The sequence below is a fragment of the Canis lupus genome, chromosome 22 (assembly GCF_011100685.1).
Source record: "Canis lupus familiaris isolate Mischka breed German Shepherd chromosome 22, alternate assembly UU_Cfam_GSD_1.0, whole genome shotgun sequence".
In the NCBI taxonomy this organism is placed as follows: Eukaryota; Metazoa; Chordata; class Mammalia; order Carnivora; family Canidae; genus Canis; species Canis lupus.
Window position 1 is genome coordinate 9,690,934 of NC_049243.1, and position 19,083 is coordinate 9,710,016.

At 34.5% G+C, this 19,083-nt stretch overlaps 1 protein-coding gene across 2 annotated transcripts in view; it reads left to right on the top strand.

Moving 5' to 3' along the window:
* Positions 1-18,469, top strand: part of SUGT1 (SGT1 homolog, MIS12 kinetochore complex assembly cochaperone) — a 41,409-nt gene extending 22,940 nt beyond the window's left edge. For both annotated transcript variants that reach the window (XM_038569674.1, XM_038569673.1), the window contains 3 exons: positions 6,227-6,317; positions 9,865-10,046; positions 17,907-18,469. In XM_038569674.1, coding sequence (XP_038425602.1) covers positions 6,227-6,317; positions 9,865-10,046; positions 17,907-18,008 — 375 coding nt within the window. In that variant the 3' untranslated portion in view covers positions 18,009-18,469. The remainder of the gene's footprint in view (positions 1-6,226; positions 6,318-9,864; positions 10,047-17,906) is intronic.
* The last annotated feature ends 614 nt before the right edge of the window (positions 18,470-19,083 follow it).

A 19,083-nucleotide genomic window follows, 5' to 3' on the forward strand; every position in this document is an offset into this window, starting at 1 on the left:
TCACAATCCCAGGATTATAACTTCAGTGATGGCGATGCTATGAAATAATTCATTTTAAAGAATATTTACTCCTCAAAAATTAGAATTTTCAAAATCCTTTGGAGTAAATTCACCCTTGTAGAAATGGTCTTCGGGGCATCTGGCTGGATCAGTTGGTGGATTGTGTGACTCTCAGTCTCAGGATTGTGGGTTCAAGTCCCACATGGGTGTAGAAATTATTTAAAAATAAAATAAAAAAAGAAATGATCTTCTATTCCTAGTTTTAGTCAAAGTAATTTTTTTTGTATTATATCTATATAAAACACAAAGGCTTTTAACTGGAATTGTGGGAAGTAAAATGTGTGTCTTTTCTTGGAGACAATAGCTCCCTTCTCCCCTCTTAACTAAATAAAATTTGAGAAGTTTTAGAGTGAATTCCTTTTCTTAATATTCATAGAAAAATCCTGATTATGATGATGTGATAGAGTTGGGGAATCTGGGCAGGATACTACTGCTTTTTTAAACAGATGTAGGGGTTTTGGGATTGCTTTGTATCTTTTTTTTTTTTTTTTTTTTTTTGATTTTCTTTATTTTAGAGGGAACACATGTGAGCAGGGGGGAGAGGCCTGGAGGGAGGGAGAAAGAATCCCTAGTGGACTCCACACTAAGTGCAGAGCCTAACTCAGGGCTCAGTTGTGTGAACCTGAGATCATGATCGAAGCTGAAAATCAGGAGTCAGATGCTTAACTGATTGAGCCACTCTGGTGCCCCATGTTTTATGTCTTCTTGATACAGTGGTGAAGGTAATAGGCTTTTTTTTTTTGATAAGTAATTAGTTCCCAATAATCTACAAATTGTTTTTGAAGTATATTCTTGCTACCTTCTCTACTAATGCATATTTATATATTTTCAAAAGAAAAGGATTTTACTGTAAATACAATGTCTATGGCTGTCTTTTTATTTTAGTTTTTAAAGATTTTGTTTATTTGATACAGAGCAAGCATCCCTGCACAAGCAGGAGGAGTGGCAGAGAGAGAAGCAGGCTTCTGAGCAGAGAGCCCAATGCAGGGCTCGATCCCAGGACGCTGGGATCCCAGCAGTTAGCTGACTGAGCCTCCCAGGCACCCTTATAGCTTTCTTTTTAAATTTAGCTGTACGTTTTGGATAATCTTTTTTTTAAGATTTTACTTATTTATTTATCAGAGACAGAGAGAGAGAATGGCAGAGACATAGGCAGAGGGAGAAGCAGGCTCTCCGCAGGAGCCCAGTGTGGGACTCGATCCGAACCCCAGGATTACGCCCTGAGTCAAAGGCAGATGCCCAACCACTGAGCCACCCAGGTGGCCCACATTTTGGATAATTTGTTTCATGCCGTTAAGTATTCTACAACAAATATTTCACTGTCTGCATTTTATTTAGCCAGACCCATACTGTTTGACCTGTGCAGAATTGTAGTAGGTAACTGTTTTGACTGCTGTATATTAGCCCATGTAATCCTCACAAATACTGCCTGATGTGTAGGTATTTTTATCATCTATTTACAGGTATAAACTGAACCCAGAGATGTTAAATAATTTGTCCAGATTTTTTAGCTAATTATAATGATGAAGATAATGGTAATTGCAGTCAGTTATTTGCCAGACACAGTGCTCTGTTCTTTTCATAGATGGTTTCATTTAACTCTTGTAAGTGTATGTGCTACTGAAGCGAGCACTCGTTTAACCCTCATAAGAACCCTAAATGAAGTAGAACCTATTAATCACTTTTTACGGGAGAAATAGAGGCTCAGTGAGATTAGTTACTTGTTCGTGGTCATATTTCCAATAAGTAGCACCTATTTATGACTCTTCACTGAAATTACACAATTGATAGTTTTTGTCTTGTTTTCAACCTCTGCTTATTTCTCAGGAAATAAGTAAAACATCTGGCAGTAAAATACTTCCAGCAAGTTGCATATCTTATCTGTCTCATCTATAAAATATGGATGGTAATCTCCTTTTTTTTAATAGAATTGTTCTATTAAGTGAGGTGATGTACATGATGCATGCAAGGTATATAATAGTGCTCAATAAATATTACTGCTATTATTATTTTATCCTGGTTACTTAGATTTTTATTCTGGTTATAAATCCAATGAATGAATATCATAGAAAATTTGGAAAAATACAAAAGAGCTGAGAAAATAATCATTCATTCTCACTACTAATGACATATGGCCTAGTTCCAGGAAGCTAGACTGTTTTCCTATATATTGAGATCTTTCACTACAGGTGATACATACTGCAATTTTTTGTTTATGGGAATATCTCTTCTCATTACTTTCTTTAAGAAGAAGAGAGTCTGGGACACCTAGGTGGCTGAGTGGTTGAGTGCCTTCAGCTCAGGGTGTGATCTTAGAGTTCTGGGATTGAGTCCAACATTGGGCTCCCTGCTGAAAGCCTACATCTCTCTCTGTGTCTCTGTCTCTTTCTCTGTGTCTCTAATGAATAAATAAGTAAAATCTTAAAAAAAAAAGAGAGAGAACAGTGTTTGTATTCTTATATGTATTATCACAGTGCCTGGTCCAGAGTAGGCTCTCAGTAAATATTTGAATTGTGATATTAGAATTTGGGTGAGTTTTCAGCTTTTTCTCATTAATTACTGTCTTCTGCATTTTAAAAAATGACTAAAATGATTTGAGCATAAAAATAAAAATGGTGGATGTGCAGTATGGCTTTAGGAAGACCGAGTTTACTCTTTTCAGATGAAGCAGTTAGATACAGCCATTAAGTGTGCAAAGAGCTGAGTAAGAGAACATTGGGAAAATTACATCCTAAAGGTCAGAAACAATTACTTAATGACTATAGCCTTGAAAGAGATGGTTGTCAAAACTTTGCCAGAAGAAAAAGAAGTTTAGCAGTAAACTGCCACAGCTCTCTAGTCTCTGAGAAAGATGTCTTCACTGTCAATCTGGCAATAAGTGGGAGCTTAACCCCTCTCCTAAGAATGTGGTGTCTGGATGCCATTGTCCCTTTTGGAGTAATGGCTTCCTTTTAAATCTGAAGTTTGAAGTATATATTAAATATAAAAAGTATTTGTGTAAAGAATTTAGAGGTGGATGGTAGTATGCAAAACATTGAACAATAATAATCTGGAAGAGCAGGGATTCTTACTAGTAATCTGTGTACTGCTTTGGGATATTATTGAAAGCCTTCCTCGTGCATATGAGTGGAACATTCAAACCAAAGTTTTAAGTTAACTTTTAAATGAGTTTTGAGTTAAATGCAAATAGAAAAGCTTATTAATTGTTGGAATAAAAATATCTGAAATTGGGCTTGTAACTTTAGAGGTACCTGCCAAAGTCATGAAAACTTAAAACCTCATTTTTAAAAGCATATATAAGCACTGAAAGTGAAATAGGTGTAAAAAGAAAGTCACAGGAAATTAGTTCCCCCACTTTTATTTTTTTTAAAAAGCTAATTAAGTGTGGTTTATTATGTGCAGCTATTTTAATGAATGGATTAAATATAATTTTAAGTTCAGGTCAACTTGTCTCACTTGATTCAGGGTTTTTACTAAGCTTTGACTTTGGCCTTACAAAGGCTTCTTTGTTCGTGCTGCACAATTACTCAGGTTATAGTGGCTTTGAGGAGATGTGAATGTTAGTGTCTGCTGCTCTTTAGGTGAAACAAGGAACTTTTTATAGACATTGTAAGTATAGGAACATGAGGTATGAATATAGGGTGCCCTGAAGCAGAGGTTAGTTAAGGATAGTGTTGATGTACACACTGCTTGCCAAGTCTTCATTTCCAGATGAGTTGAAAAAGGAGCAAGATGCAGTTTTAAATTTTAGGGTGATAATATCCCTTTTCAGTAACTGCTTGCTGTGTCATTGCCAGCTATTAGATTTTTGCCCTTTTGACAAATATTCCAGCAGTGACAAGTTCAAATTACTGAATTACTATCACTTAATACTATGTATGAGAAAATATTGGTAGTATTTTATTTTATAAAAATTAGTCATCATTTTAGAGAATTCTTTTATTTAGAATTTAAACACAAATTACGTTAAAAATACTGTACTTTTGGCCTCTTTCCCAGTGACATTTGTTTCATGGTGTTTTTCATTATGAAAACAGTTTCTTGTTACATTTCTGTGCTAAAGAAAATACATATACTCAGAGATCACACCCCTTCTATACCATCACTTCATGTCTGGTTAAAAGTATTGGCAGATTTCTCTGTTAGTCTTTTGTTAAGGTATTTTAAAATGCAAATTTTAAGGATTCTATCACTAAATGCAAGTGGTAGATTACCAGTAATTGCTAGTTGGAGTGATTTATCTGATTTAAAGGAGTCTCAAAGAACCAGCGTGAATAGGCTTGTCTTTTAGTTACATTTGTCTTTTGATTTTTTTTTTCCTATTTACAAAAGTAAATCCTTTTCTTAGAAAAAAAATAGAATATTCTATTAAAAAAAAAAAAGAATATTCTATTTTGAGGGGCACCTGGGTGGCTGAGTTGGTTGAGCATTTCAACTTTGATTTCAGCTCACACTCTGTGCTGGGTGTGGAGCCTGCTTGGGATTTTCTCTCTGCATCTTCCGAAGCCCCTCCCTCCGCTCACACTTCTTCTGTCTCTAAATAAGATCTTTTAAAAAAAAATTCTATTTTGGCTCTTCAACTGTTGCATAATAATTATGTTTAGTAAACTGTAAGTGCTAGAGCACCTGGGTGGCTCAGTTAAGCATCTGCCTTCGGCTCAGGCCATGATCTCGGGGTCTTGGGATTGTAACCCCGAGTCAGGCTTCATGATCAGTGAGGAGTCTGCTTCTCTCTCTTTCTCTGCCTCTGTCCCCCACTTGTGCACGTGCACGCTCTCTCTCAAATAAAATCTTAAAAAAAAAAAAAAAAACTATAAATGCTGATTTTGCTAGGCTAAAAATGGGAGAGTATTATTTGAATAAGGAAAACTAAAGGTAGATGAAGGTGCTCTGTGAGTGTTAGAGTTAAGGGTAGACTCTAGGGGACCAGCCTTGATTAGAGAGTTGAAGATGCTCTTAATATTTCATTTTAATAAGTGAAGCTAGTTTAGCATTCAGAAGCTCTTCATAGTTTGCCTTACACCTTTTTAATCTGTATTTTTTACTGTTCTAACATAAATCCTAGACGACTTGAGACAAATTGGTCTTGTCTGTCTGTACTCCCTGATGTACTGTGTCCTTTGAAACCTTAGGGCTCCAGTTTTAGGCTGTTCATACTGAGGCTGAAGACCTCTCCCTTCCACCGTTGCAAATGCTTCTGCCCCTCAAAGCTCTTCAAGGTGTGCTGAAACTTTTTCTTTTCACACCTAGATGTGATCTCTGCTAAACTTTTAGAACATTTATTTGACTCTTGATCAACTTTCTTCTAGTATTTCACCTACTTCCAGATGGTCAAGAACATGTTTCTTTAATATTTAAAAAAATCCACCACATCCCTGATGATTACAACTTGCTCATACTGGGTATTTAATAATTATAGAGTGAATAATTATAAAAATTTTAGCATTTGTTGTATTATTTTTACACAATGATACAAATCTGTCCACTCTCAAATAGGTTAATACACATGCAAATGTAGTAATTCTTCTATATATTTTTTTGATATTTTAAAATTTATTTTAGAGAGTGTGAGCAGGGGGAGGGGCAGAGAGAGAGGGAGAGAAACAAAGAGAAGCAGACTCCCTGTTGAGTGCAGAGCCTGGCTAGGGGCTTGATCTCAACAACCAGAGCTGAGATGAAGAGTCAGAGGCCTAACCCACTGAGCCACACAGGCATCCCTGAAGTAATTCCTTTACATCAGGGTTTCTCAGTAGGGGGCACTGTTGACATTTTGGGCTGGAAAATTCTTTTTTGTGGAAAATTCTTTTTATGTTATTGGATGTTTAGTAGTATCCTTAACTCCCTCCCAGGTGTGATGAGCAACGATATCCATAAACATTGCCAAATCACCCCTGGTTGAGAACAGTGTACTGGAAGAAAAAAGCATATGGATTTCAAGACTTTTACCTATAGCTTATAGTATGTATATGTTGTTTTTGAAGGGTGGCTTTTAAGTAGGAACAACATGTTTCAAAGTTCTTCGCATTTAACCTTATGTATAATTTAAAGTTATCTCAAGGGCACTATTAATTTTTATAAAATTTTATGACTTAAGGAAATTGCATTTGTTTTTACTGTTCTGTATATTTTACATTGAATAATAAATTTTATTTGGTGTTTCCTCCAGATTGAAATTAAAATGAAAAAGACAGAGGCTGTGAGATGGGAAAAGCTAGAGGGGCAAGGAGATGTGCCTAAACCAAAACAGTTCATAGCAGGTTTGTTTTCTGGCCTTGATGAGCTTTAAATTCGCAATGTTTTATATAGTTGAAGTTAAATAGTAATGAGCATTCTTTCTACTTTCATTATTTATGTTCCCCAGAAAAGGTACATTGAGTGCAATAAGATTGCTCTGTAATGAATACAAATTAGCCTTTCATGTGAAGATTCTAACTTCTTAAACTCAGAATACAAATGAATGGAAGCAGAAACTCTGAGGGGGTTGGGATTATATTGTTTTACCTCCTCAGTGTATGACATTAGTTGGGGGTTGTTTTTGTGTGTTGCCCTTGCCTATTGTTTCTGAGTTGTAAATGAATTAGAGGTTTATTCTGCTGAAATATTTTCCTCTTCTCTCTCCCTTTTATTTATTCCTTTCTGTTCTATTGATATTGTCAGGTCATTTCCTAGTATTTTGGGGCTTCTAACCCATTTCACTATATTGCTGAAATATCTAACCCATTTTGTTATATTGCTCTTAAAGAGTAAAATACTTAATCTATTTCTATATTACTCTTAAAGAAGTGCTTACAAACAGGTCGTGAAAACCTAAGAAAAGCCTCAGAGAAGAGTGGAAAGCTAGGGTTGGCTGTTTTTATCATGTAAGGAACAGACTACTTTATGTTCAGTTTTAAGCATATGCAATAGACAGGTGTTTTTCTAATGGGATAATTAACCTGTTAGATACTCCTAGAACTACACCTAAGAGTGTATTTTATAGCAGTGACCTCATTGATGAAGGAGAGAAATTTCTTTTTGGTTAAATATTCGGATTTGATCACTAAAATGAGTTAACATTGTATTTCAGCTACTTTTAGATTTTTCACTACTTTTTGTAACAGAAAACAGATTTCCTTGTGGCATCTTATAGAAAACACTGAGTTAGCCAACAAACTATTCATTTTATTTTTATTTTGAAATAATTTTAGGTGCCCCAGAAGTTACAGAAATAATACAGGTTCTCATATACCTTTCACCTAGCTTCCCTGCATAATAACATCACAACTAGTGTAGTATAATTAGCAAAACGAAGAAATTGACATCAACAGATAATTTTTAAGGATTGAAATATTTAAAATTGGTATTTAAGCTCCTAAGCTTCCGCTTCGCAGTTTATTTGAAAGACATAGGAAAGACGTTACGTGCTTCTTTTGGGTCTGACTCCCAGAGATTTGGGGGCTGAGGTTTATCTATAGCTTAAAGCAATTTTTTAAAGAAACTCTTTAAATGTAGTATCTCACTGAATACTAACAGCAGCTCTCTAGAATAGGCAGCCCTATTTTACAGTTTCTATAAGTAAGCAACTTGCTTAGGATCACCCAGCAGTTTTTATGGTCTTAAGCCTAACCCTCGTCTTCGGGGTCTGGATCTGGTTCTTACCTAAACTTTGTATGTGATATTGGTTGTTGCTACATCTTCTGACAATGGGGGAAAAGATTATCTGTTGACAGGAGTATTTTGCAGTTATTTGCTTTTATAATGCATGAACAAAGAAGTTAGGTTACCCATCCATCCCTCAGTAGTTTTTCCACCATCTTTGGGTGTTATAGTTTTTCTGAGATTAAATATAAAGATTTGGGATCCCTGGGTGGCGCAGTGGTTTGGCGCCTGCCTTTGGCCCAGGGCGCGATCCTGGAGACCCGGGATCGAATCCCACATCAGGCTCCCAGTGCATGGAGCCTGCTTCTCCCTCTGCCTGTGTCTCTGCCTCTCTCTCTCTCTCTCTCTCTGTGTCTATCATAAAAAAAAAAAAAAATAAAAAATAAATAAATAAATATAAAGATTTCTTTAGTGTTACTGAGCAGAGTTTTTCTAAACTCAGTGCCTTAGATATTTCAGATGCTATTCCTCCTGTTCTGTTATATTTTTGTATGGAATTACTTTGCTTGTCAGATTGCTCTGTCCTGCAAGCTAGAAACTTGCAGATAAGGGTAAGTTGCTTAACCTGTCTGGGCCAGTTTTCTTATCTGTAAATTGGAGGTTAGAACCTGTGTTCTCATTCTTCTGGGGAGTCAGCATAAGGATTAATTAAACCAATGTTTTTTAGGCTCAATTTACCATGACACACATTTTTTTTTTTTCTTTGGTTACTAGTGAAAATGCACGTAAATGATAAGAGCAGGGATTCCTGGTAGAGGAAGGATAGATCGGAAAACTATGCTTACTCTTAAAAAAAACTGTAGGGTGCTGTTTGGTTTTGTTTTGCTGGGGGAGATAGGCAAGGAGAAAGTTGGTTTACAGGTGAAGAGAAGGGATGGAACAACAATGAACAGTTAATAGTTTCTTATTTCTGAAATGTTTTGAGGAAAGGGATATAGAGAGGCAGTAATGGAAGGAAGGACATTTAATTTGTCCTGATGTATTCATAGGAAAACTTTGAATCAGGTGTTTAATTTAAAGTTGTATAGCTACATTGTCCAGTATAGTTGCCACATAGACCTACTGAGCCTTTGAAAATGACTAGTCTGGATTGAGTTGTGCTAGCAGTATAAAATACCAGATTTTGAAAACTGTATGAAGGAAAGAACATAAAATGTCTTCATGTATTTATATGGATTCATGTTGAAGTGATATTGTTTTGAATATATTAGGTTAAATAAAATATATTATTAAAATGCATTTCGCCTGATTCTTTTTAGTAACATGGCTATTAGAAAATTTTAAATTATGTACATGGTTCACATTTGTGTCCTGCATTGTTTCCATTGGAGAGTGAATAGAACTGCTCTACAGCTACTACATAGATTATTTTAATTATTTGGATTCCATGATCTTGATTCCTTTAGTCTTTAAGGTAGCCTTGGCGGTGCCCTGAGCCCCTAGGCCAGTCATTAGTCTCTCTGGCTGCAAGTAGGCTTCATTTACCCCAGTGTGCCCTACAAGTACACTTATTTTCTATGTGTGTGTGAGTGGGCATTGGACTCTAGATGATCACATGGTGTATTTTTCAACATTCAAGAATTCCTTATTATCTCCTATTGAGGCAGTCTAATATTTAATTTGGGGAGAGGATGGAGTTTTAACTGTCTAATGGCATGGATAATTACTTACATTTTCAGTTTATTTCTACTCTGAAAGATAGAGAAGCACCTCAAAAGAAGCCACATTTTTAATACTTGTTAAAATCTTGTTTATAAGAGAAATTTCTTAATGGAGCATCATTTAAAAAAAAAGCACCGTTTTTAGAATTGTTTGTACTATCTTTGCTATTTTCTGTAAATATAAAAGTTCCAGTATACTTCTTGTTCAGTCCCCTCATTAGCACAAAGAATGTTTTTAATCTAATTTTGCATAATGTACCAAAAATGTACCCTTTATTAGATTATTTTGTTCAAAAAAATTCCCAGATTTTATATTATGCTGATTGAATTTTTAGAAGTGTAGATCTGATTATTGATGTATATATCACAAAGACATTTATTATAAATATGAAATTCAGTGACCTAAACTATTTGCTGAGATGTTCTGTATATCATGGTCACAAAGTTTACATATTCTTGACATAATCATCACATGTTGATTAATCACTTCTTTTTTACTCCACAGATGTAAAGAACTTATATCCATCGTCATCTCATTATACAAGAAATTGGGATAAATTGGTTGGTGAGATCAAAGAAGAAGAAAAAAATGAGAAGTTGGAGGGAGATGCAGCTTTAAACAAATTATTTCAGCAGATCTATTCAGATGGTTCTGATGAAGTGAAACGTGCCATGAACAAATCATTTGTAAGAACATAAACTTGAAAAAAATATTGTGGTAGCAAATTTCAGAAATTTTAAAAGAAAGATTAAGTAGTCAATTTGAAACCAAATTGCATATACTGTAGTTGGGAGGCTTTTTTTGAATAGGCTTCATCTGAACATTTCTTCCTGCTCTAAACTTAGAGTAATTATTGAGGAAGTTGGAAACTTGTGGGGGAGTTGAGAAGCAAGCTATTGCTTGCTTTATTTTTTCCAAATAAATATTTTTTAGTCATTGAGTTAGAACTTGGAAGGCTTAAGAAATACTCTGATTACTTTAGTCGGCTTTATCACAATGGCTGAAGGAGCTTCCATTAAACCATAGATAGCCTCAGTGTCAGAAAAGAAGAATATAGTTAGGAAACTGACAGAACAGTGTTTGGAAAGTAGAAATTGCACATTAATTACTCGTTGGTTTGTTAATAATTTTGTTTGTTGATTAAGGGAATAAGGCTTTGTGCTAGGACAAACGTAAATACCACCTGAATTAGGCCTCAAGGTCTGAGATTTTAATGGCAAGATATCACTGTAGAACTAGGTTATTTTGCTTTAGTTGTAATCATCTTTTATCAGTAGCTTTGGAAATGTCACTCTCTTCTTTTAAGGCATTTATATTCAAATTAGTATTTAGTTAGTGTCTTTGAGGCTCATAGTCCACATAAGTTACCATGTCATAACTGCCCATGATTGAGCTTTTCACTTTTGACTTAAAATTTTTTTTTAATTAAATTTTTTATTTTGAGATTTACATGCAGTAGTAAGAAATAATGCAGAGAGATCCCTAGTATCCTTTACACAGTTTCCCTTAGTGGAATTATCTTGCAGAATTACAGTGTCACAACCATGATCTTGACATAAGATAATGGAACATTTGCACTGCCACAGGGGACTCCCCTTGTAGTGATACCCACTTCCTCCCACTCCATCCCTCCTTAACTCTTGGAACCACGAATCTGGCAAGTCTTTGTTAGATACATAGTTCGCACATACTTTCTCTCAGTCTGTAGTTTGCATTTTCTTAACGGTCTTTTGCAGAGGTGTAAAGTATTTAATTTTGATGATGTCTTATTTATCAGTTTTTCCTTTTATGGATCATGCTTTTAGTAATAAGTGTAAGAAGTCTTCTTAGTTTTAGATCTGAAAGATTTTCTCCTTTGATTTTTCTTTCAATAGAAGTTTTATGGTTTTACATATTACATTAAAGTCCATGATCCATTTTGAGTTAATTTTTCTATAAAGTTTAGATATAGGTTGGTTTTTTGCGTGTTTTGTTTTTGGCCTGTGCATGTTCTTTTGCTCCAGAACCATTTGCTGAAAAATTGTCTATGTTCCATTCAGTTGTTCTTGCATTTCTCAAAAATCACTTGAGCATATTTGTCTCAGTCTATTTCTGGGTTTTTTGTTTCATAAATCTATATGTTTGTTCCTCTGTTAATACTACAGTCTTGATTATTTTAGCTGTGTAAGTTTTGAATTCAGGAAGAAGAGTCATTCCTTTTACTTTGTTCATTTTTAAAATTGTTTTAGGTATTCTAGTTCTTTTTTTTTTTTTTTTTTTAGGTATTCTAGTTCCTTTGCCTTTCTACATAAACTTCAGAATATTTTGTCTATATGTCTCAAAATATTCTGTTAGGAATTGCACTGAACTGTATATCAATTTGGAGAGATTGGCATTTTTACTGTGTTGAATCTGCCAGTTCATTTATTTAGATCTTTGATTTCTTTCATGAGCATTATGCAGTTTTCCACATTTAAATCCTAAACATGTTTTGCAGGATATACCTAAGTATTCTTTTTTTTGAGTGATTCTAAGTTGTATTGTATATTTAACTTTGTGGTGTCCATGTGCTAGTATTTAGAAATACTGTTGGTTTTTTTGTTTATTTTATATTCTGTGACCTTGCTAATAAAGTCACTTACTCTAGGAAAGTTTTTGGTAAATTAATATGTGATTTTCTATGTAGACAGTCATATCTTCAAATAGGGACCTTTAATTTCTCATATTTCTGATTTTTATCTCCTTTTCTTGCTGTATTGCAGTGGCTAGAACTTCCAGTACTATGTTGATTAAGAGTGGTGAGAGTGGACATTTCAGGGAAAACCAAGTCTATCATCATTAAGTAAAGTGTTACTGTACGTTTTTTGCAGATGCTATCAGGTTGAAGTTCTGCTCTACCCCTTGTGTGAGATTTTTATCATGAAGGGTTAACTTTTCAGAAGGTAGCTCTTAGGCTTACCACTATACCACCAACACTGCACAGCTAGCTGTTTACTGTTTGAATTTGAATGTTTTTCCTGCATGGATCAAAGTGATGGTGATTTTTCTTCTTTAACCTGTAACAGTGATGATTTTATATGATGACACGGTATTTCTACTAGAACCACCAGCCTTGCATCCTTGGGATAAGCCTCACTTGGCCATAGAATATATAATTCCTTTTATATATTACTCAATTCTATTTTCAGATACTGGAAGGATTTTTGTGTCTATATTCTTCATGATGGATATTGGTCTGTAATTTTTTTTTGTGCTATCTTTGGTTTTGGTATCTGTAATACTAAATTCATAAAATGAATTGGGAAGTGCTCTATATTCTCTTTTGAAAGAGATTGTGTAGAATTTGTGTTAATTTTTCTTTAAATATTCTTTAAACTAGTGAAAATCATGTGGTCCTGGATATTTTTTGGGGGAGGAGCAAGATTTTAAATTACAAACCTAATTATTTTAATAGCTGATAGGACTGGTCAGATTATCTATTTTATATTGAGTAATTTGTGGCAGTTGGTGTTTTTGAGCATCTTATTCTATTTAGTTTGTCTAAGTTGTCAGTGTTGGTAGTATTTTCTTACTGTTTTTGTTTTGATATTTACAGGGTCCGTAATAATTTTCCATTTCATTCCTATGGTGATAATTTCTTGTCTTTATTCATGATACAGAGGTTTGTCAGTGTTAACTGACATTTATTTTTTTTTTTTCGAAAAATTAGCTGTTTGTTGACTTGATATATTTTTTCAATTTTTTATTATAAATTTCATTCATATCTGTTACTTGTTCTGTCTGCTTGCTTTGGGTTTATTTTGCTGTTTTTTTTAGGTTGCTCAGATGTGAATTAGATTTTTGATTTGACTTTCTGTTTTCTATTGTGTGTGTTTATGCTGTAAATTTCCCTCTTAGCAGGGATTTAACTGTCTCTCACAAATTCTAATATTATATTTTCATTCGTTTAATATGTATTTTGATTTCAGTTGAAACTTCATCACATGGATTGTTCAGAAGTATGTTGTTCAGCTTCCAAACGTTTGGAGATTTTCCTGTTACCTTGTTATTATTGGTTTCTAATTTTATTCCATTGTGATTTGAGACTGTACCATGTGATCTACATTCTTTTTTTTTTATAGCCCAGCTTTTGGTCTATCTCAAGTTTATTTTTAGATTGAAAAGAAAGTGTATTCTGTTGCTGGAAGGAGTTTTCTATAAATGTCAGTTAGATCTTGTTGATATTCTTGTTGAATTCATCTGTATCCTTGCTGATATTGTCTTATTGTTCTGTCAATTTTTCCTTCACATATTTTGCAGCTCTGTTAAGTGCATATGCATTTAGGATTGCTGTATATTCATGGTGGATTGGCCTTTTTATCATACATATATGTTATTCTCAAGCTCTGGCAATTTTCTTTGATATTAATATAGCCAAGCCTTCATCTTTTGATTAATCTTTGCATGACATCTCTTGTTCCACTCTTTTATTTCCATCCTGTCTGTATCATATTTAAATAGATTTTTACTGTTTTAAGGTGAGTTTCTTGGGGACAGCATATAGTTGGGTTATGTTTTTAAATCTCTTCTGCCGATCTCTGTCTTTTAATTGATGTATCCAGATCATTTACATTGAATGAAATTATTGATATATTAGGACTTTAAGTCTACGTTTTGTTTTATTCTGTGTTTGTTTTTCCTGCCTTCTTGTGAGTGCATCTAAATATTTTTTAGTTCCATTTTTATTTTTAATATTTTTAGTGTTTCTTCTTTGTATAGCATTTTTAGTGGTTGCTCTATATACTAGCTATATTTATTATACCTGTTTTTCAGGTTCACTGATTCTTTTTTATATCCCTTCTGTTTAGATTATCCATTTACCTTTTCATGTCAATTGTACTTTTTAATTCTAAAACATTTGATGGCTCTTTATATCTTTTTTTCTCTGCTGAATTTTTTTTTTTTTTTCATTTGGTTCAAGCCAGTTCATGATTTCTAGTTAAAGCATTTTTACTATGACTACTTTAAAATCTTTATCAGATAATTTTAACATTTCTCTCATCTCATCATCTATTGATTGTCTTCTTTTTTAAAAAATTGAAATGGAAATTCTCCTGGTTCTTGATGTTTCAGCAACAAGTGATTTTCAGTTGAAACCTGGATGTTTTCATGTTCTGCTGTGAGACTGGATCTTATTTAAACCCTCCATCCACCTTATTTGGCTTTCTCTGCCAGCCACTCTGGCAAAGGAAGGGAAGGCACTGCCTCATTATTGCTAGGTGGAGGTAGAAATCAAGGCACCCTAGTCAGCCTCCTTAGACATCCCAGGGCATCTTCTTGTTAATATTGGGACTGGGATAGGTACCATCATATCTGTGTTGTTTTCACTGACACCATGGGTGGCAGAGGAGATGGTTCATGATAGCCTAGCATGGATGGAAGTCTACGCTCCTCACTCGGTGTTTACTGGCCTTGCGTGAGGATGGAGCCACAGTTTTGTTTTGTTTTTTGTTTTTTTTCCCTGTGGTGTCTAGCTGCAATGGAATGATTATAGCCTAAAACGTTTGTCTTCCTAAGCTGTCTTTTTATCTTTCCTCATCCTTTAGAGAGAGAAACCAGGTATCTGTTCGAGTTTTGTGTGTGTGTGCGTGCGTGCGCGCGTGTACACACACGCGCACCTTTTAGGGTTTCCAGCTTCAGCAGCAGCTCTAAGCCATGAGGCAAAAAAGAAAACCCAGGGGACTCACCACCATGTTATGTTGCTCCTTGGCTCCCAAGATCCCTAGCTGATCTGTCTTCTTCCCTTCATCTTTTAGCGTCTTTTTATGTTTGTTTACATATGTATAATGTCTAAAGTTTTTAGTAGTACTTAGTGGGAAGAATAGGATAAAGTACACCTACTCTATATCCCCAGGAAGGGAAGTCAATTTCAATATTGACTTTTTTTTTTAATATTGACCTTTTTTAAGAGTGTACTAGCCAGAATGGCAGTGTGTGAAATTTCAAAGATGGATTATAGAATTTGCATCCATTTTCATACAGAGGCTTTGTTAATAGTGATTGAACCATATATACTCCTGAAACAAGCCACCTGGAACATACCAAGTGCTTATGGGAAAACAAAATAGACTCTGTCATCTATGGTCTTCCAGTCTAATTTGGGACAGAAAGACCGACATGTACGAAATAATCAGAGGGAAATGCTAAATTACACTGCAATCCATAAGGAAAGAGGGGGAAATAAATGTCATCAGTAAACACCAAATCACAAACTAAATCTCCTTCCTACAATCTTTATAGGAGTAGTTTATTTTTTTATTTTTTTTTATTTTTTATTTTTTTTTTATTTTTTTTATTTTTTTTTTTTATTTTTTTTTTAGGAGTAGTTTATTATGTAGAGTTTATCCCTTTTAAGATTTTTAAAAGTTTTCATTTAAATTTGTTAGTTACCATTCTTGTAATACTAGTTTTAAATATACAAAATAGTGATTCAGCAGTACCGTGTATCATCACCCTGTGCTCATCATGACAAATACTTGCTATTTAATCCTTAATCTTAATCTCCTTAATCTTTATACCCTGTTTAACCCATGGTCCCACCAACCTCCATTCTGGTAACCCATCAGTTTGTTTTCTATAGTTAAGGGTTCATTTCTTGGTTTGCTCCCCCCCCCCTTTTTTTTTTGGCCTTTGCTCTTTTAAATTCACATGAGTGAAATCACATCACATGGTATTTGTCTCTGACTTATTTCAGTTAGCATAACACTCTCTAGCTCTATTCACGCCATTGCTGATGGTAAGATTTCATCCCCCCCTTTTTTTATTACAATTTTATTCATTTATTCATGAGAGAGAGAGAGAGAGGCAGGGACACAGGCAGAGGGAGAAGCAGGCTCCACGCAAGGACCCTGACGTGGGACTTGATCCCGGGTCTCCAGGATCACGGCCTGGGCTGAAGGCAGGCGCCAAGCTGCTGAGCCACCCAGGGATCCCTCATCCCCTTTTTCTGTGGCTGAGTAGTATTCCATTGTATATGTAAACCATTTCTTTTCTTTTTTTTTTTTTTTTCTTTTCTGATGTAGGGTTAGGGCTAAGTTAGGGTTTATGGGCAGGGTTAGAGTTAGGGCCAGGATGAGGATATATGCCTGGTATCTGCAATTTAGAGAACTCTCCAGAGGGCTCAGTTTAAGGTTAGGATTAGGGTCCAGGTCCAGGTTAAGGTTAGGGGTTAGGGTGTTAGTGGGTTTATATTAATGGGAGAAGATGTTTATACAACTATTATACAACTTTATACACAGTGTGTTCAGTGAGGTAAGCACAGGGCTCTTGCTATTCACTGCTAACGTGTTTATATACACTTCTATCTTAATGAAAGAAGGGTGTTACTTAAAACATACACTATAGTTTCATTCAGGTAAGAATAGGTCTATTCCCACATCCTTCAACACATATTTACAAACATATATATATCAATATTTTATTTGAAGTCACTGTATGCCCAGCCACTGTGCTTAGATCTAGGATATAATTGTTAGTAAAATATGTTCCTTGCCTGGTAGGAGCTCTCAGCTTTAGTTGGAACTAAGGGTAGGAAACAGATAAAAGAAAGCAGACCCTTAAAATTCTAACAGTGTAGTGTGATACATATTATATTAATGGTAATTATGCTCATACAGAATACAAATTCTATAAAGGTAAAGTCCTGATTAGGGTCAAAGGAGGCCACAGAGAAATGATATGTTTACAGGATAGCTAAAGAATGGGGCAAAAAGAAAATGGGTGGAGAAGAATATCCCATGCAAAGCAATCCATGTAAGGGAGCTTGACAGTGTTGGGCATGAGGTTATATTGAAGTTCCAGAGTAATAGGGTTTGTAACCATATACATATGCCAGCAGCACAGCTGATTTTGTAAAAATGTTTAATTTGAATAATTCACACTGTGTTTTGCTGTGATCCAAGTCAGTTAATTTTTATTGCATTAATATAACAAATGTCCACAGTTTCTTTAAATGTCTGTACGAATATGCTAGGGTTGTGGGTAGGTGGTATATTCTACAGATGGTAAATAGATAATCAGTTCTTTACTGAGATACGGATTTTATGTTCTTAGATATATGCACGTTAATTTGAAAAAATTCCAGCATTCCCTTATATATTTGTCACAGAGCATGAATAAGAGGATCTTTAAAGTTCTATACAACTAGTTTAGAAAGAGTATACTTTGCCTGCTCTTTATTGTCCTTAACAAAAGAGATTAATCATTTTCTTGGGGAGCCAGTTTTATTTTTGTCAAAAGGTAGATTTTCCACGTTTACCTCAATGCTGATTAGCTGAGGGAGATGTGCTTTGTTTGACACTGTATGAACATAATACTTCTACCTAACTAGTCTAGAGTTTCCTTTTCAAATTTTATAGAGCTTGGTAACTTCTCTGATAAGCCTGAGATTAAATCGTGGTACTGTCTTGTGTTTGTATTGAGCCAAACATAGCTTATATTTGGAACACTACGTTTGAAACATTTTTAGAAAAATACTCTGTTTTGACTATATGGCCCAGAGATTAATCTATTTTTATTTCTTATTGCAGATGGAGTCTGGTGGTACAGTTTTGAGTACCAACTGGTCTGATGTAGGTAAAAGGAAAGTTGAAATCAACCCTCCTGATGATATGGAATGGAAAAAGTACTAAATAAATTAATTTGCTATCACTGTATTACATATATTCACCTAATGCCCATTGTGTATTAATATCGCATTCTTGAATTTTGAACTCTGAGTATTTTTTTGAAAGGTTATACCTCTTTACCTCTTTGTGCTTTAGAAATTATTTTCCTTCAAGTGTTCTAAGAGTCTAATGAAGAATGAAGATGATATTTTAACACTTTTGTCCTTAAGGATTTCAGACATGCTGAAATGGAATGAAGTATCATTTGCTACTAGATAGATTAGTTCTACCTAGTTATGAAAGTGGAGAAATCATTACTGGGATATCTTGGGTTATTGCCTTATTTTTGATGGAGTATTCTGTTAATAATTTATTAGATTTGGCAATTTTGGGTGAGCATAGATTTTTTCAACTTTCGTGTTACATTGTTTGCTTTTAAAAACTGCTTTTGGATGGAGTTGTAAATACAATTTTTCTATGAAGAAGTTTGGTTTATTTACCTTTTTCTTAAGTTTTGTAATGAGAACTTTGAGAAATTATCACTCGGAATTCCTATTTGGTTATTTTTATGAGAAATATTTGTAATTACACTGAGATTTTGGTCCTTACCTTCTAAATTCCTGTATAAAACATAAGACACCTGAGTTTAACATGCTGCAAATTTATCTATACTGAAGGATAATCTGTGAAATTGGGCCAAAGAGTGATTTAGGAAAGCCCAACTCTACTTCTTGCTGGGTTTTGTTTGTTTGCCACATCAGGAGACCTGAAATTACCAGTGGCTTGTTTTGTGTTGGGATTTTGTTGCCTTTTTTATTTTTTCCTCCTTTATTAGAGTATTTCTTCTCACATCCCCATGATTACTTTGGTTTTAGTGGTTTAGGGTAGCTGCTGAGAGAGTAAATTAATAGGTATATATTTAGTATATATTCTGTTTCTAGAGTAAGTAGATACCATAGGAATACAAAAAGTAAAGACATCATTAACTTCAAAGAGCTTATAATCAACAGAGAAATTAACATTCATGAAAGGATTATGGAATGACTACTGAAATTATAAATACTGTTTTGAGACAGAAAAATAGTGTTTTATGATTAAA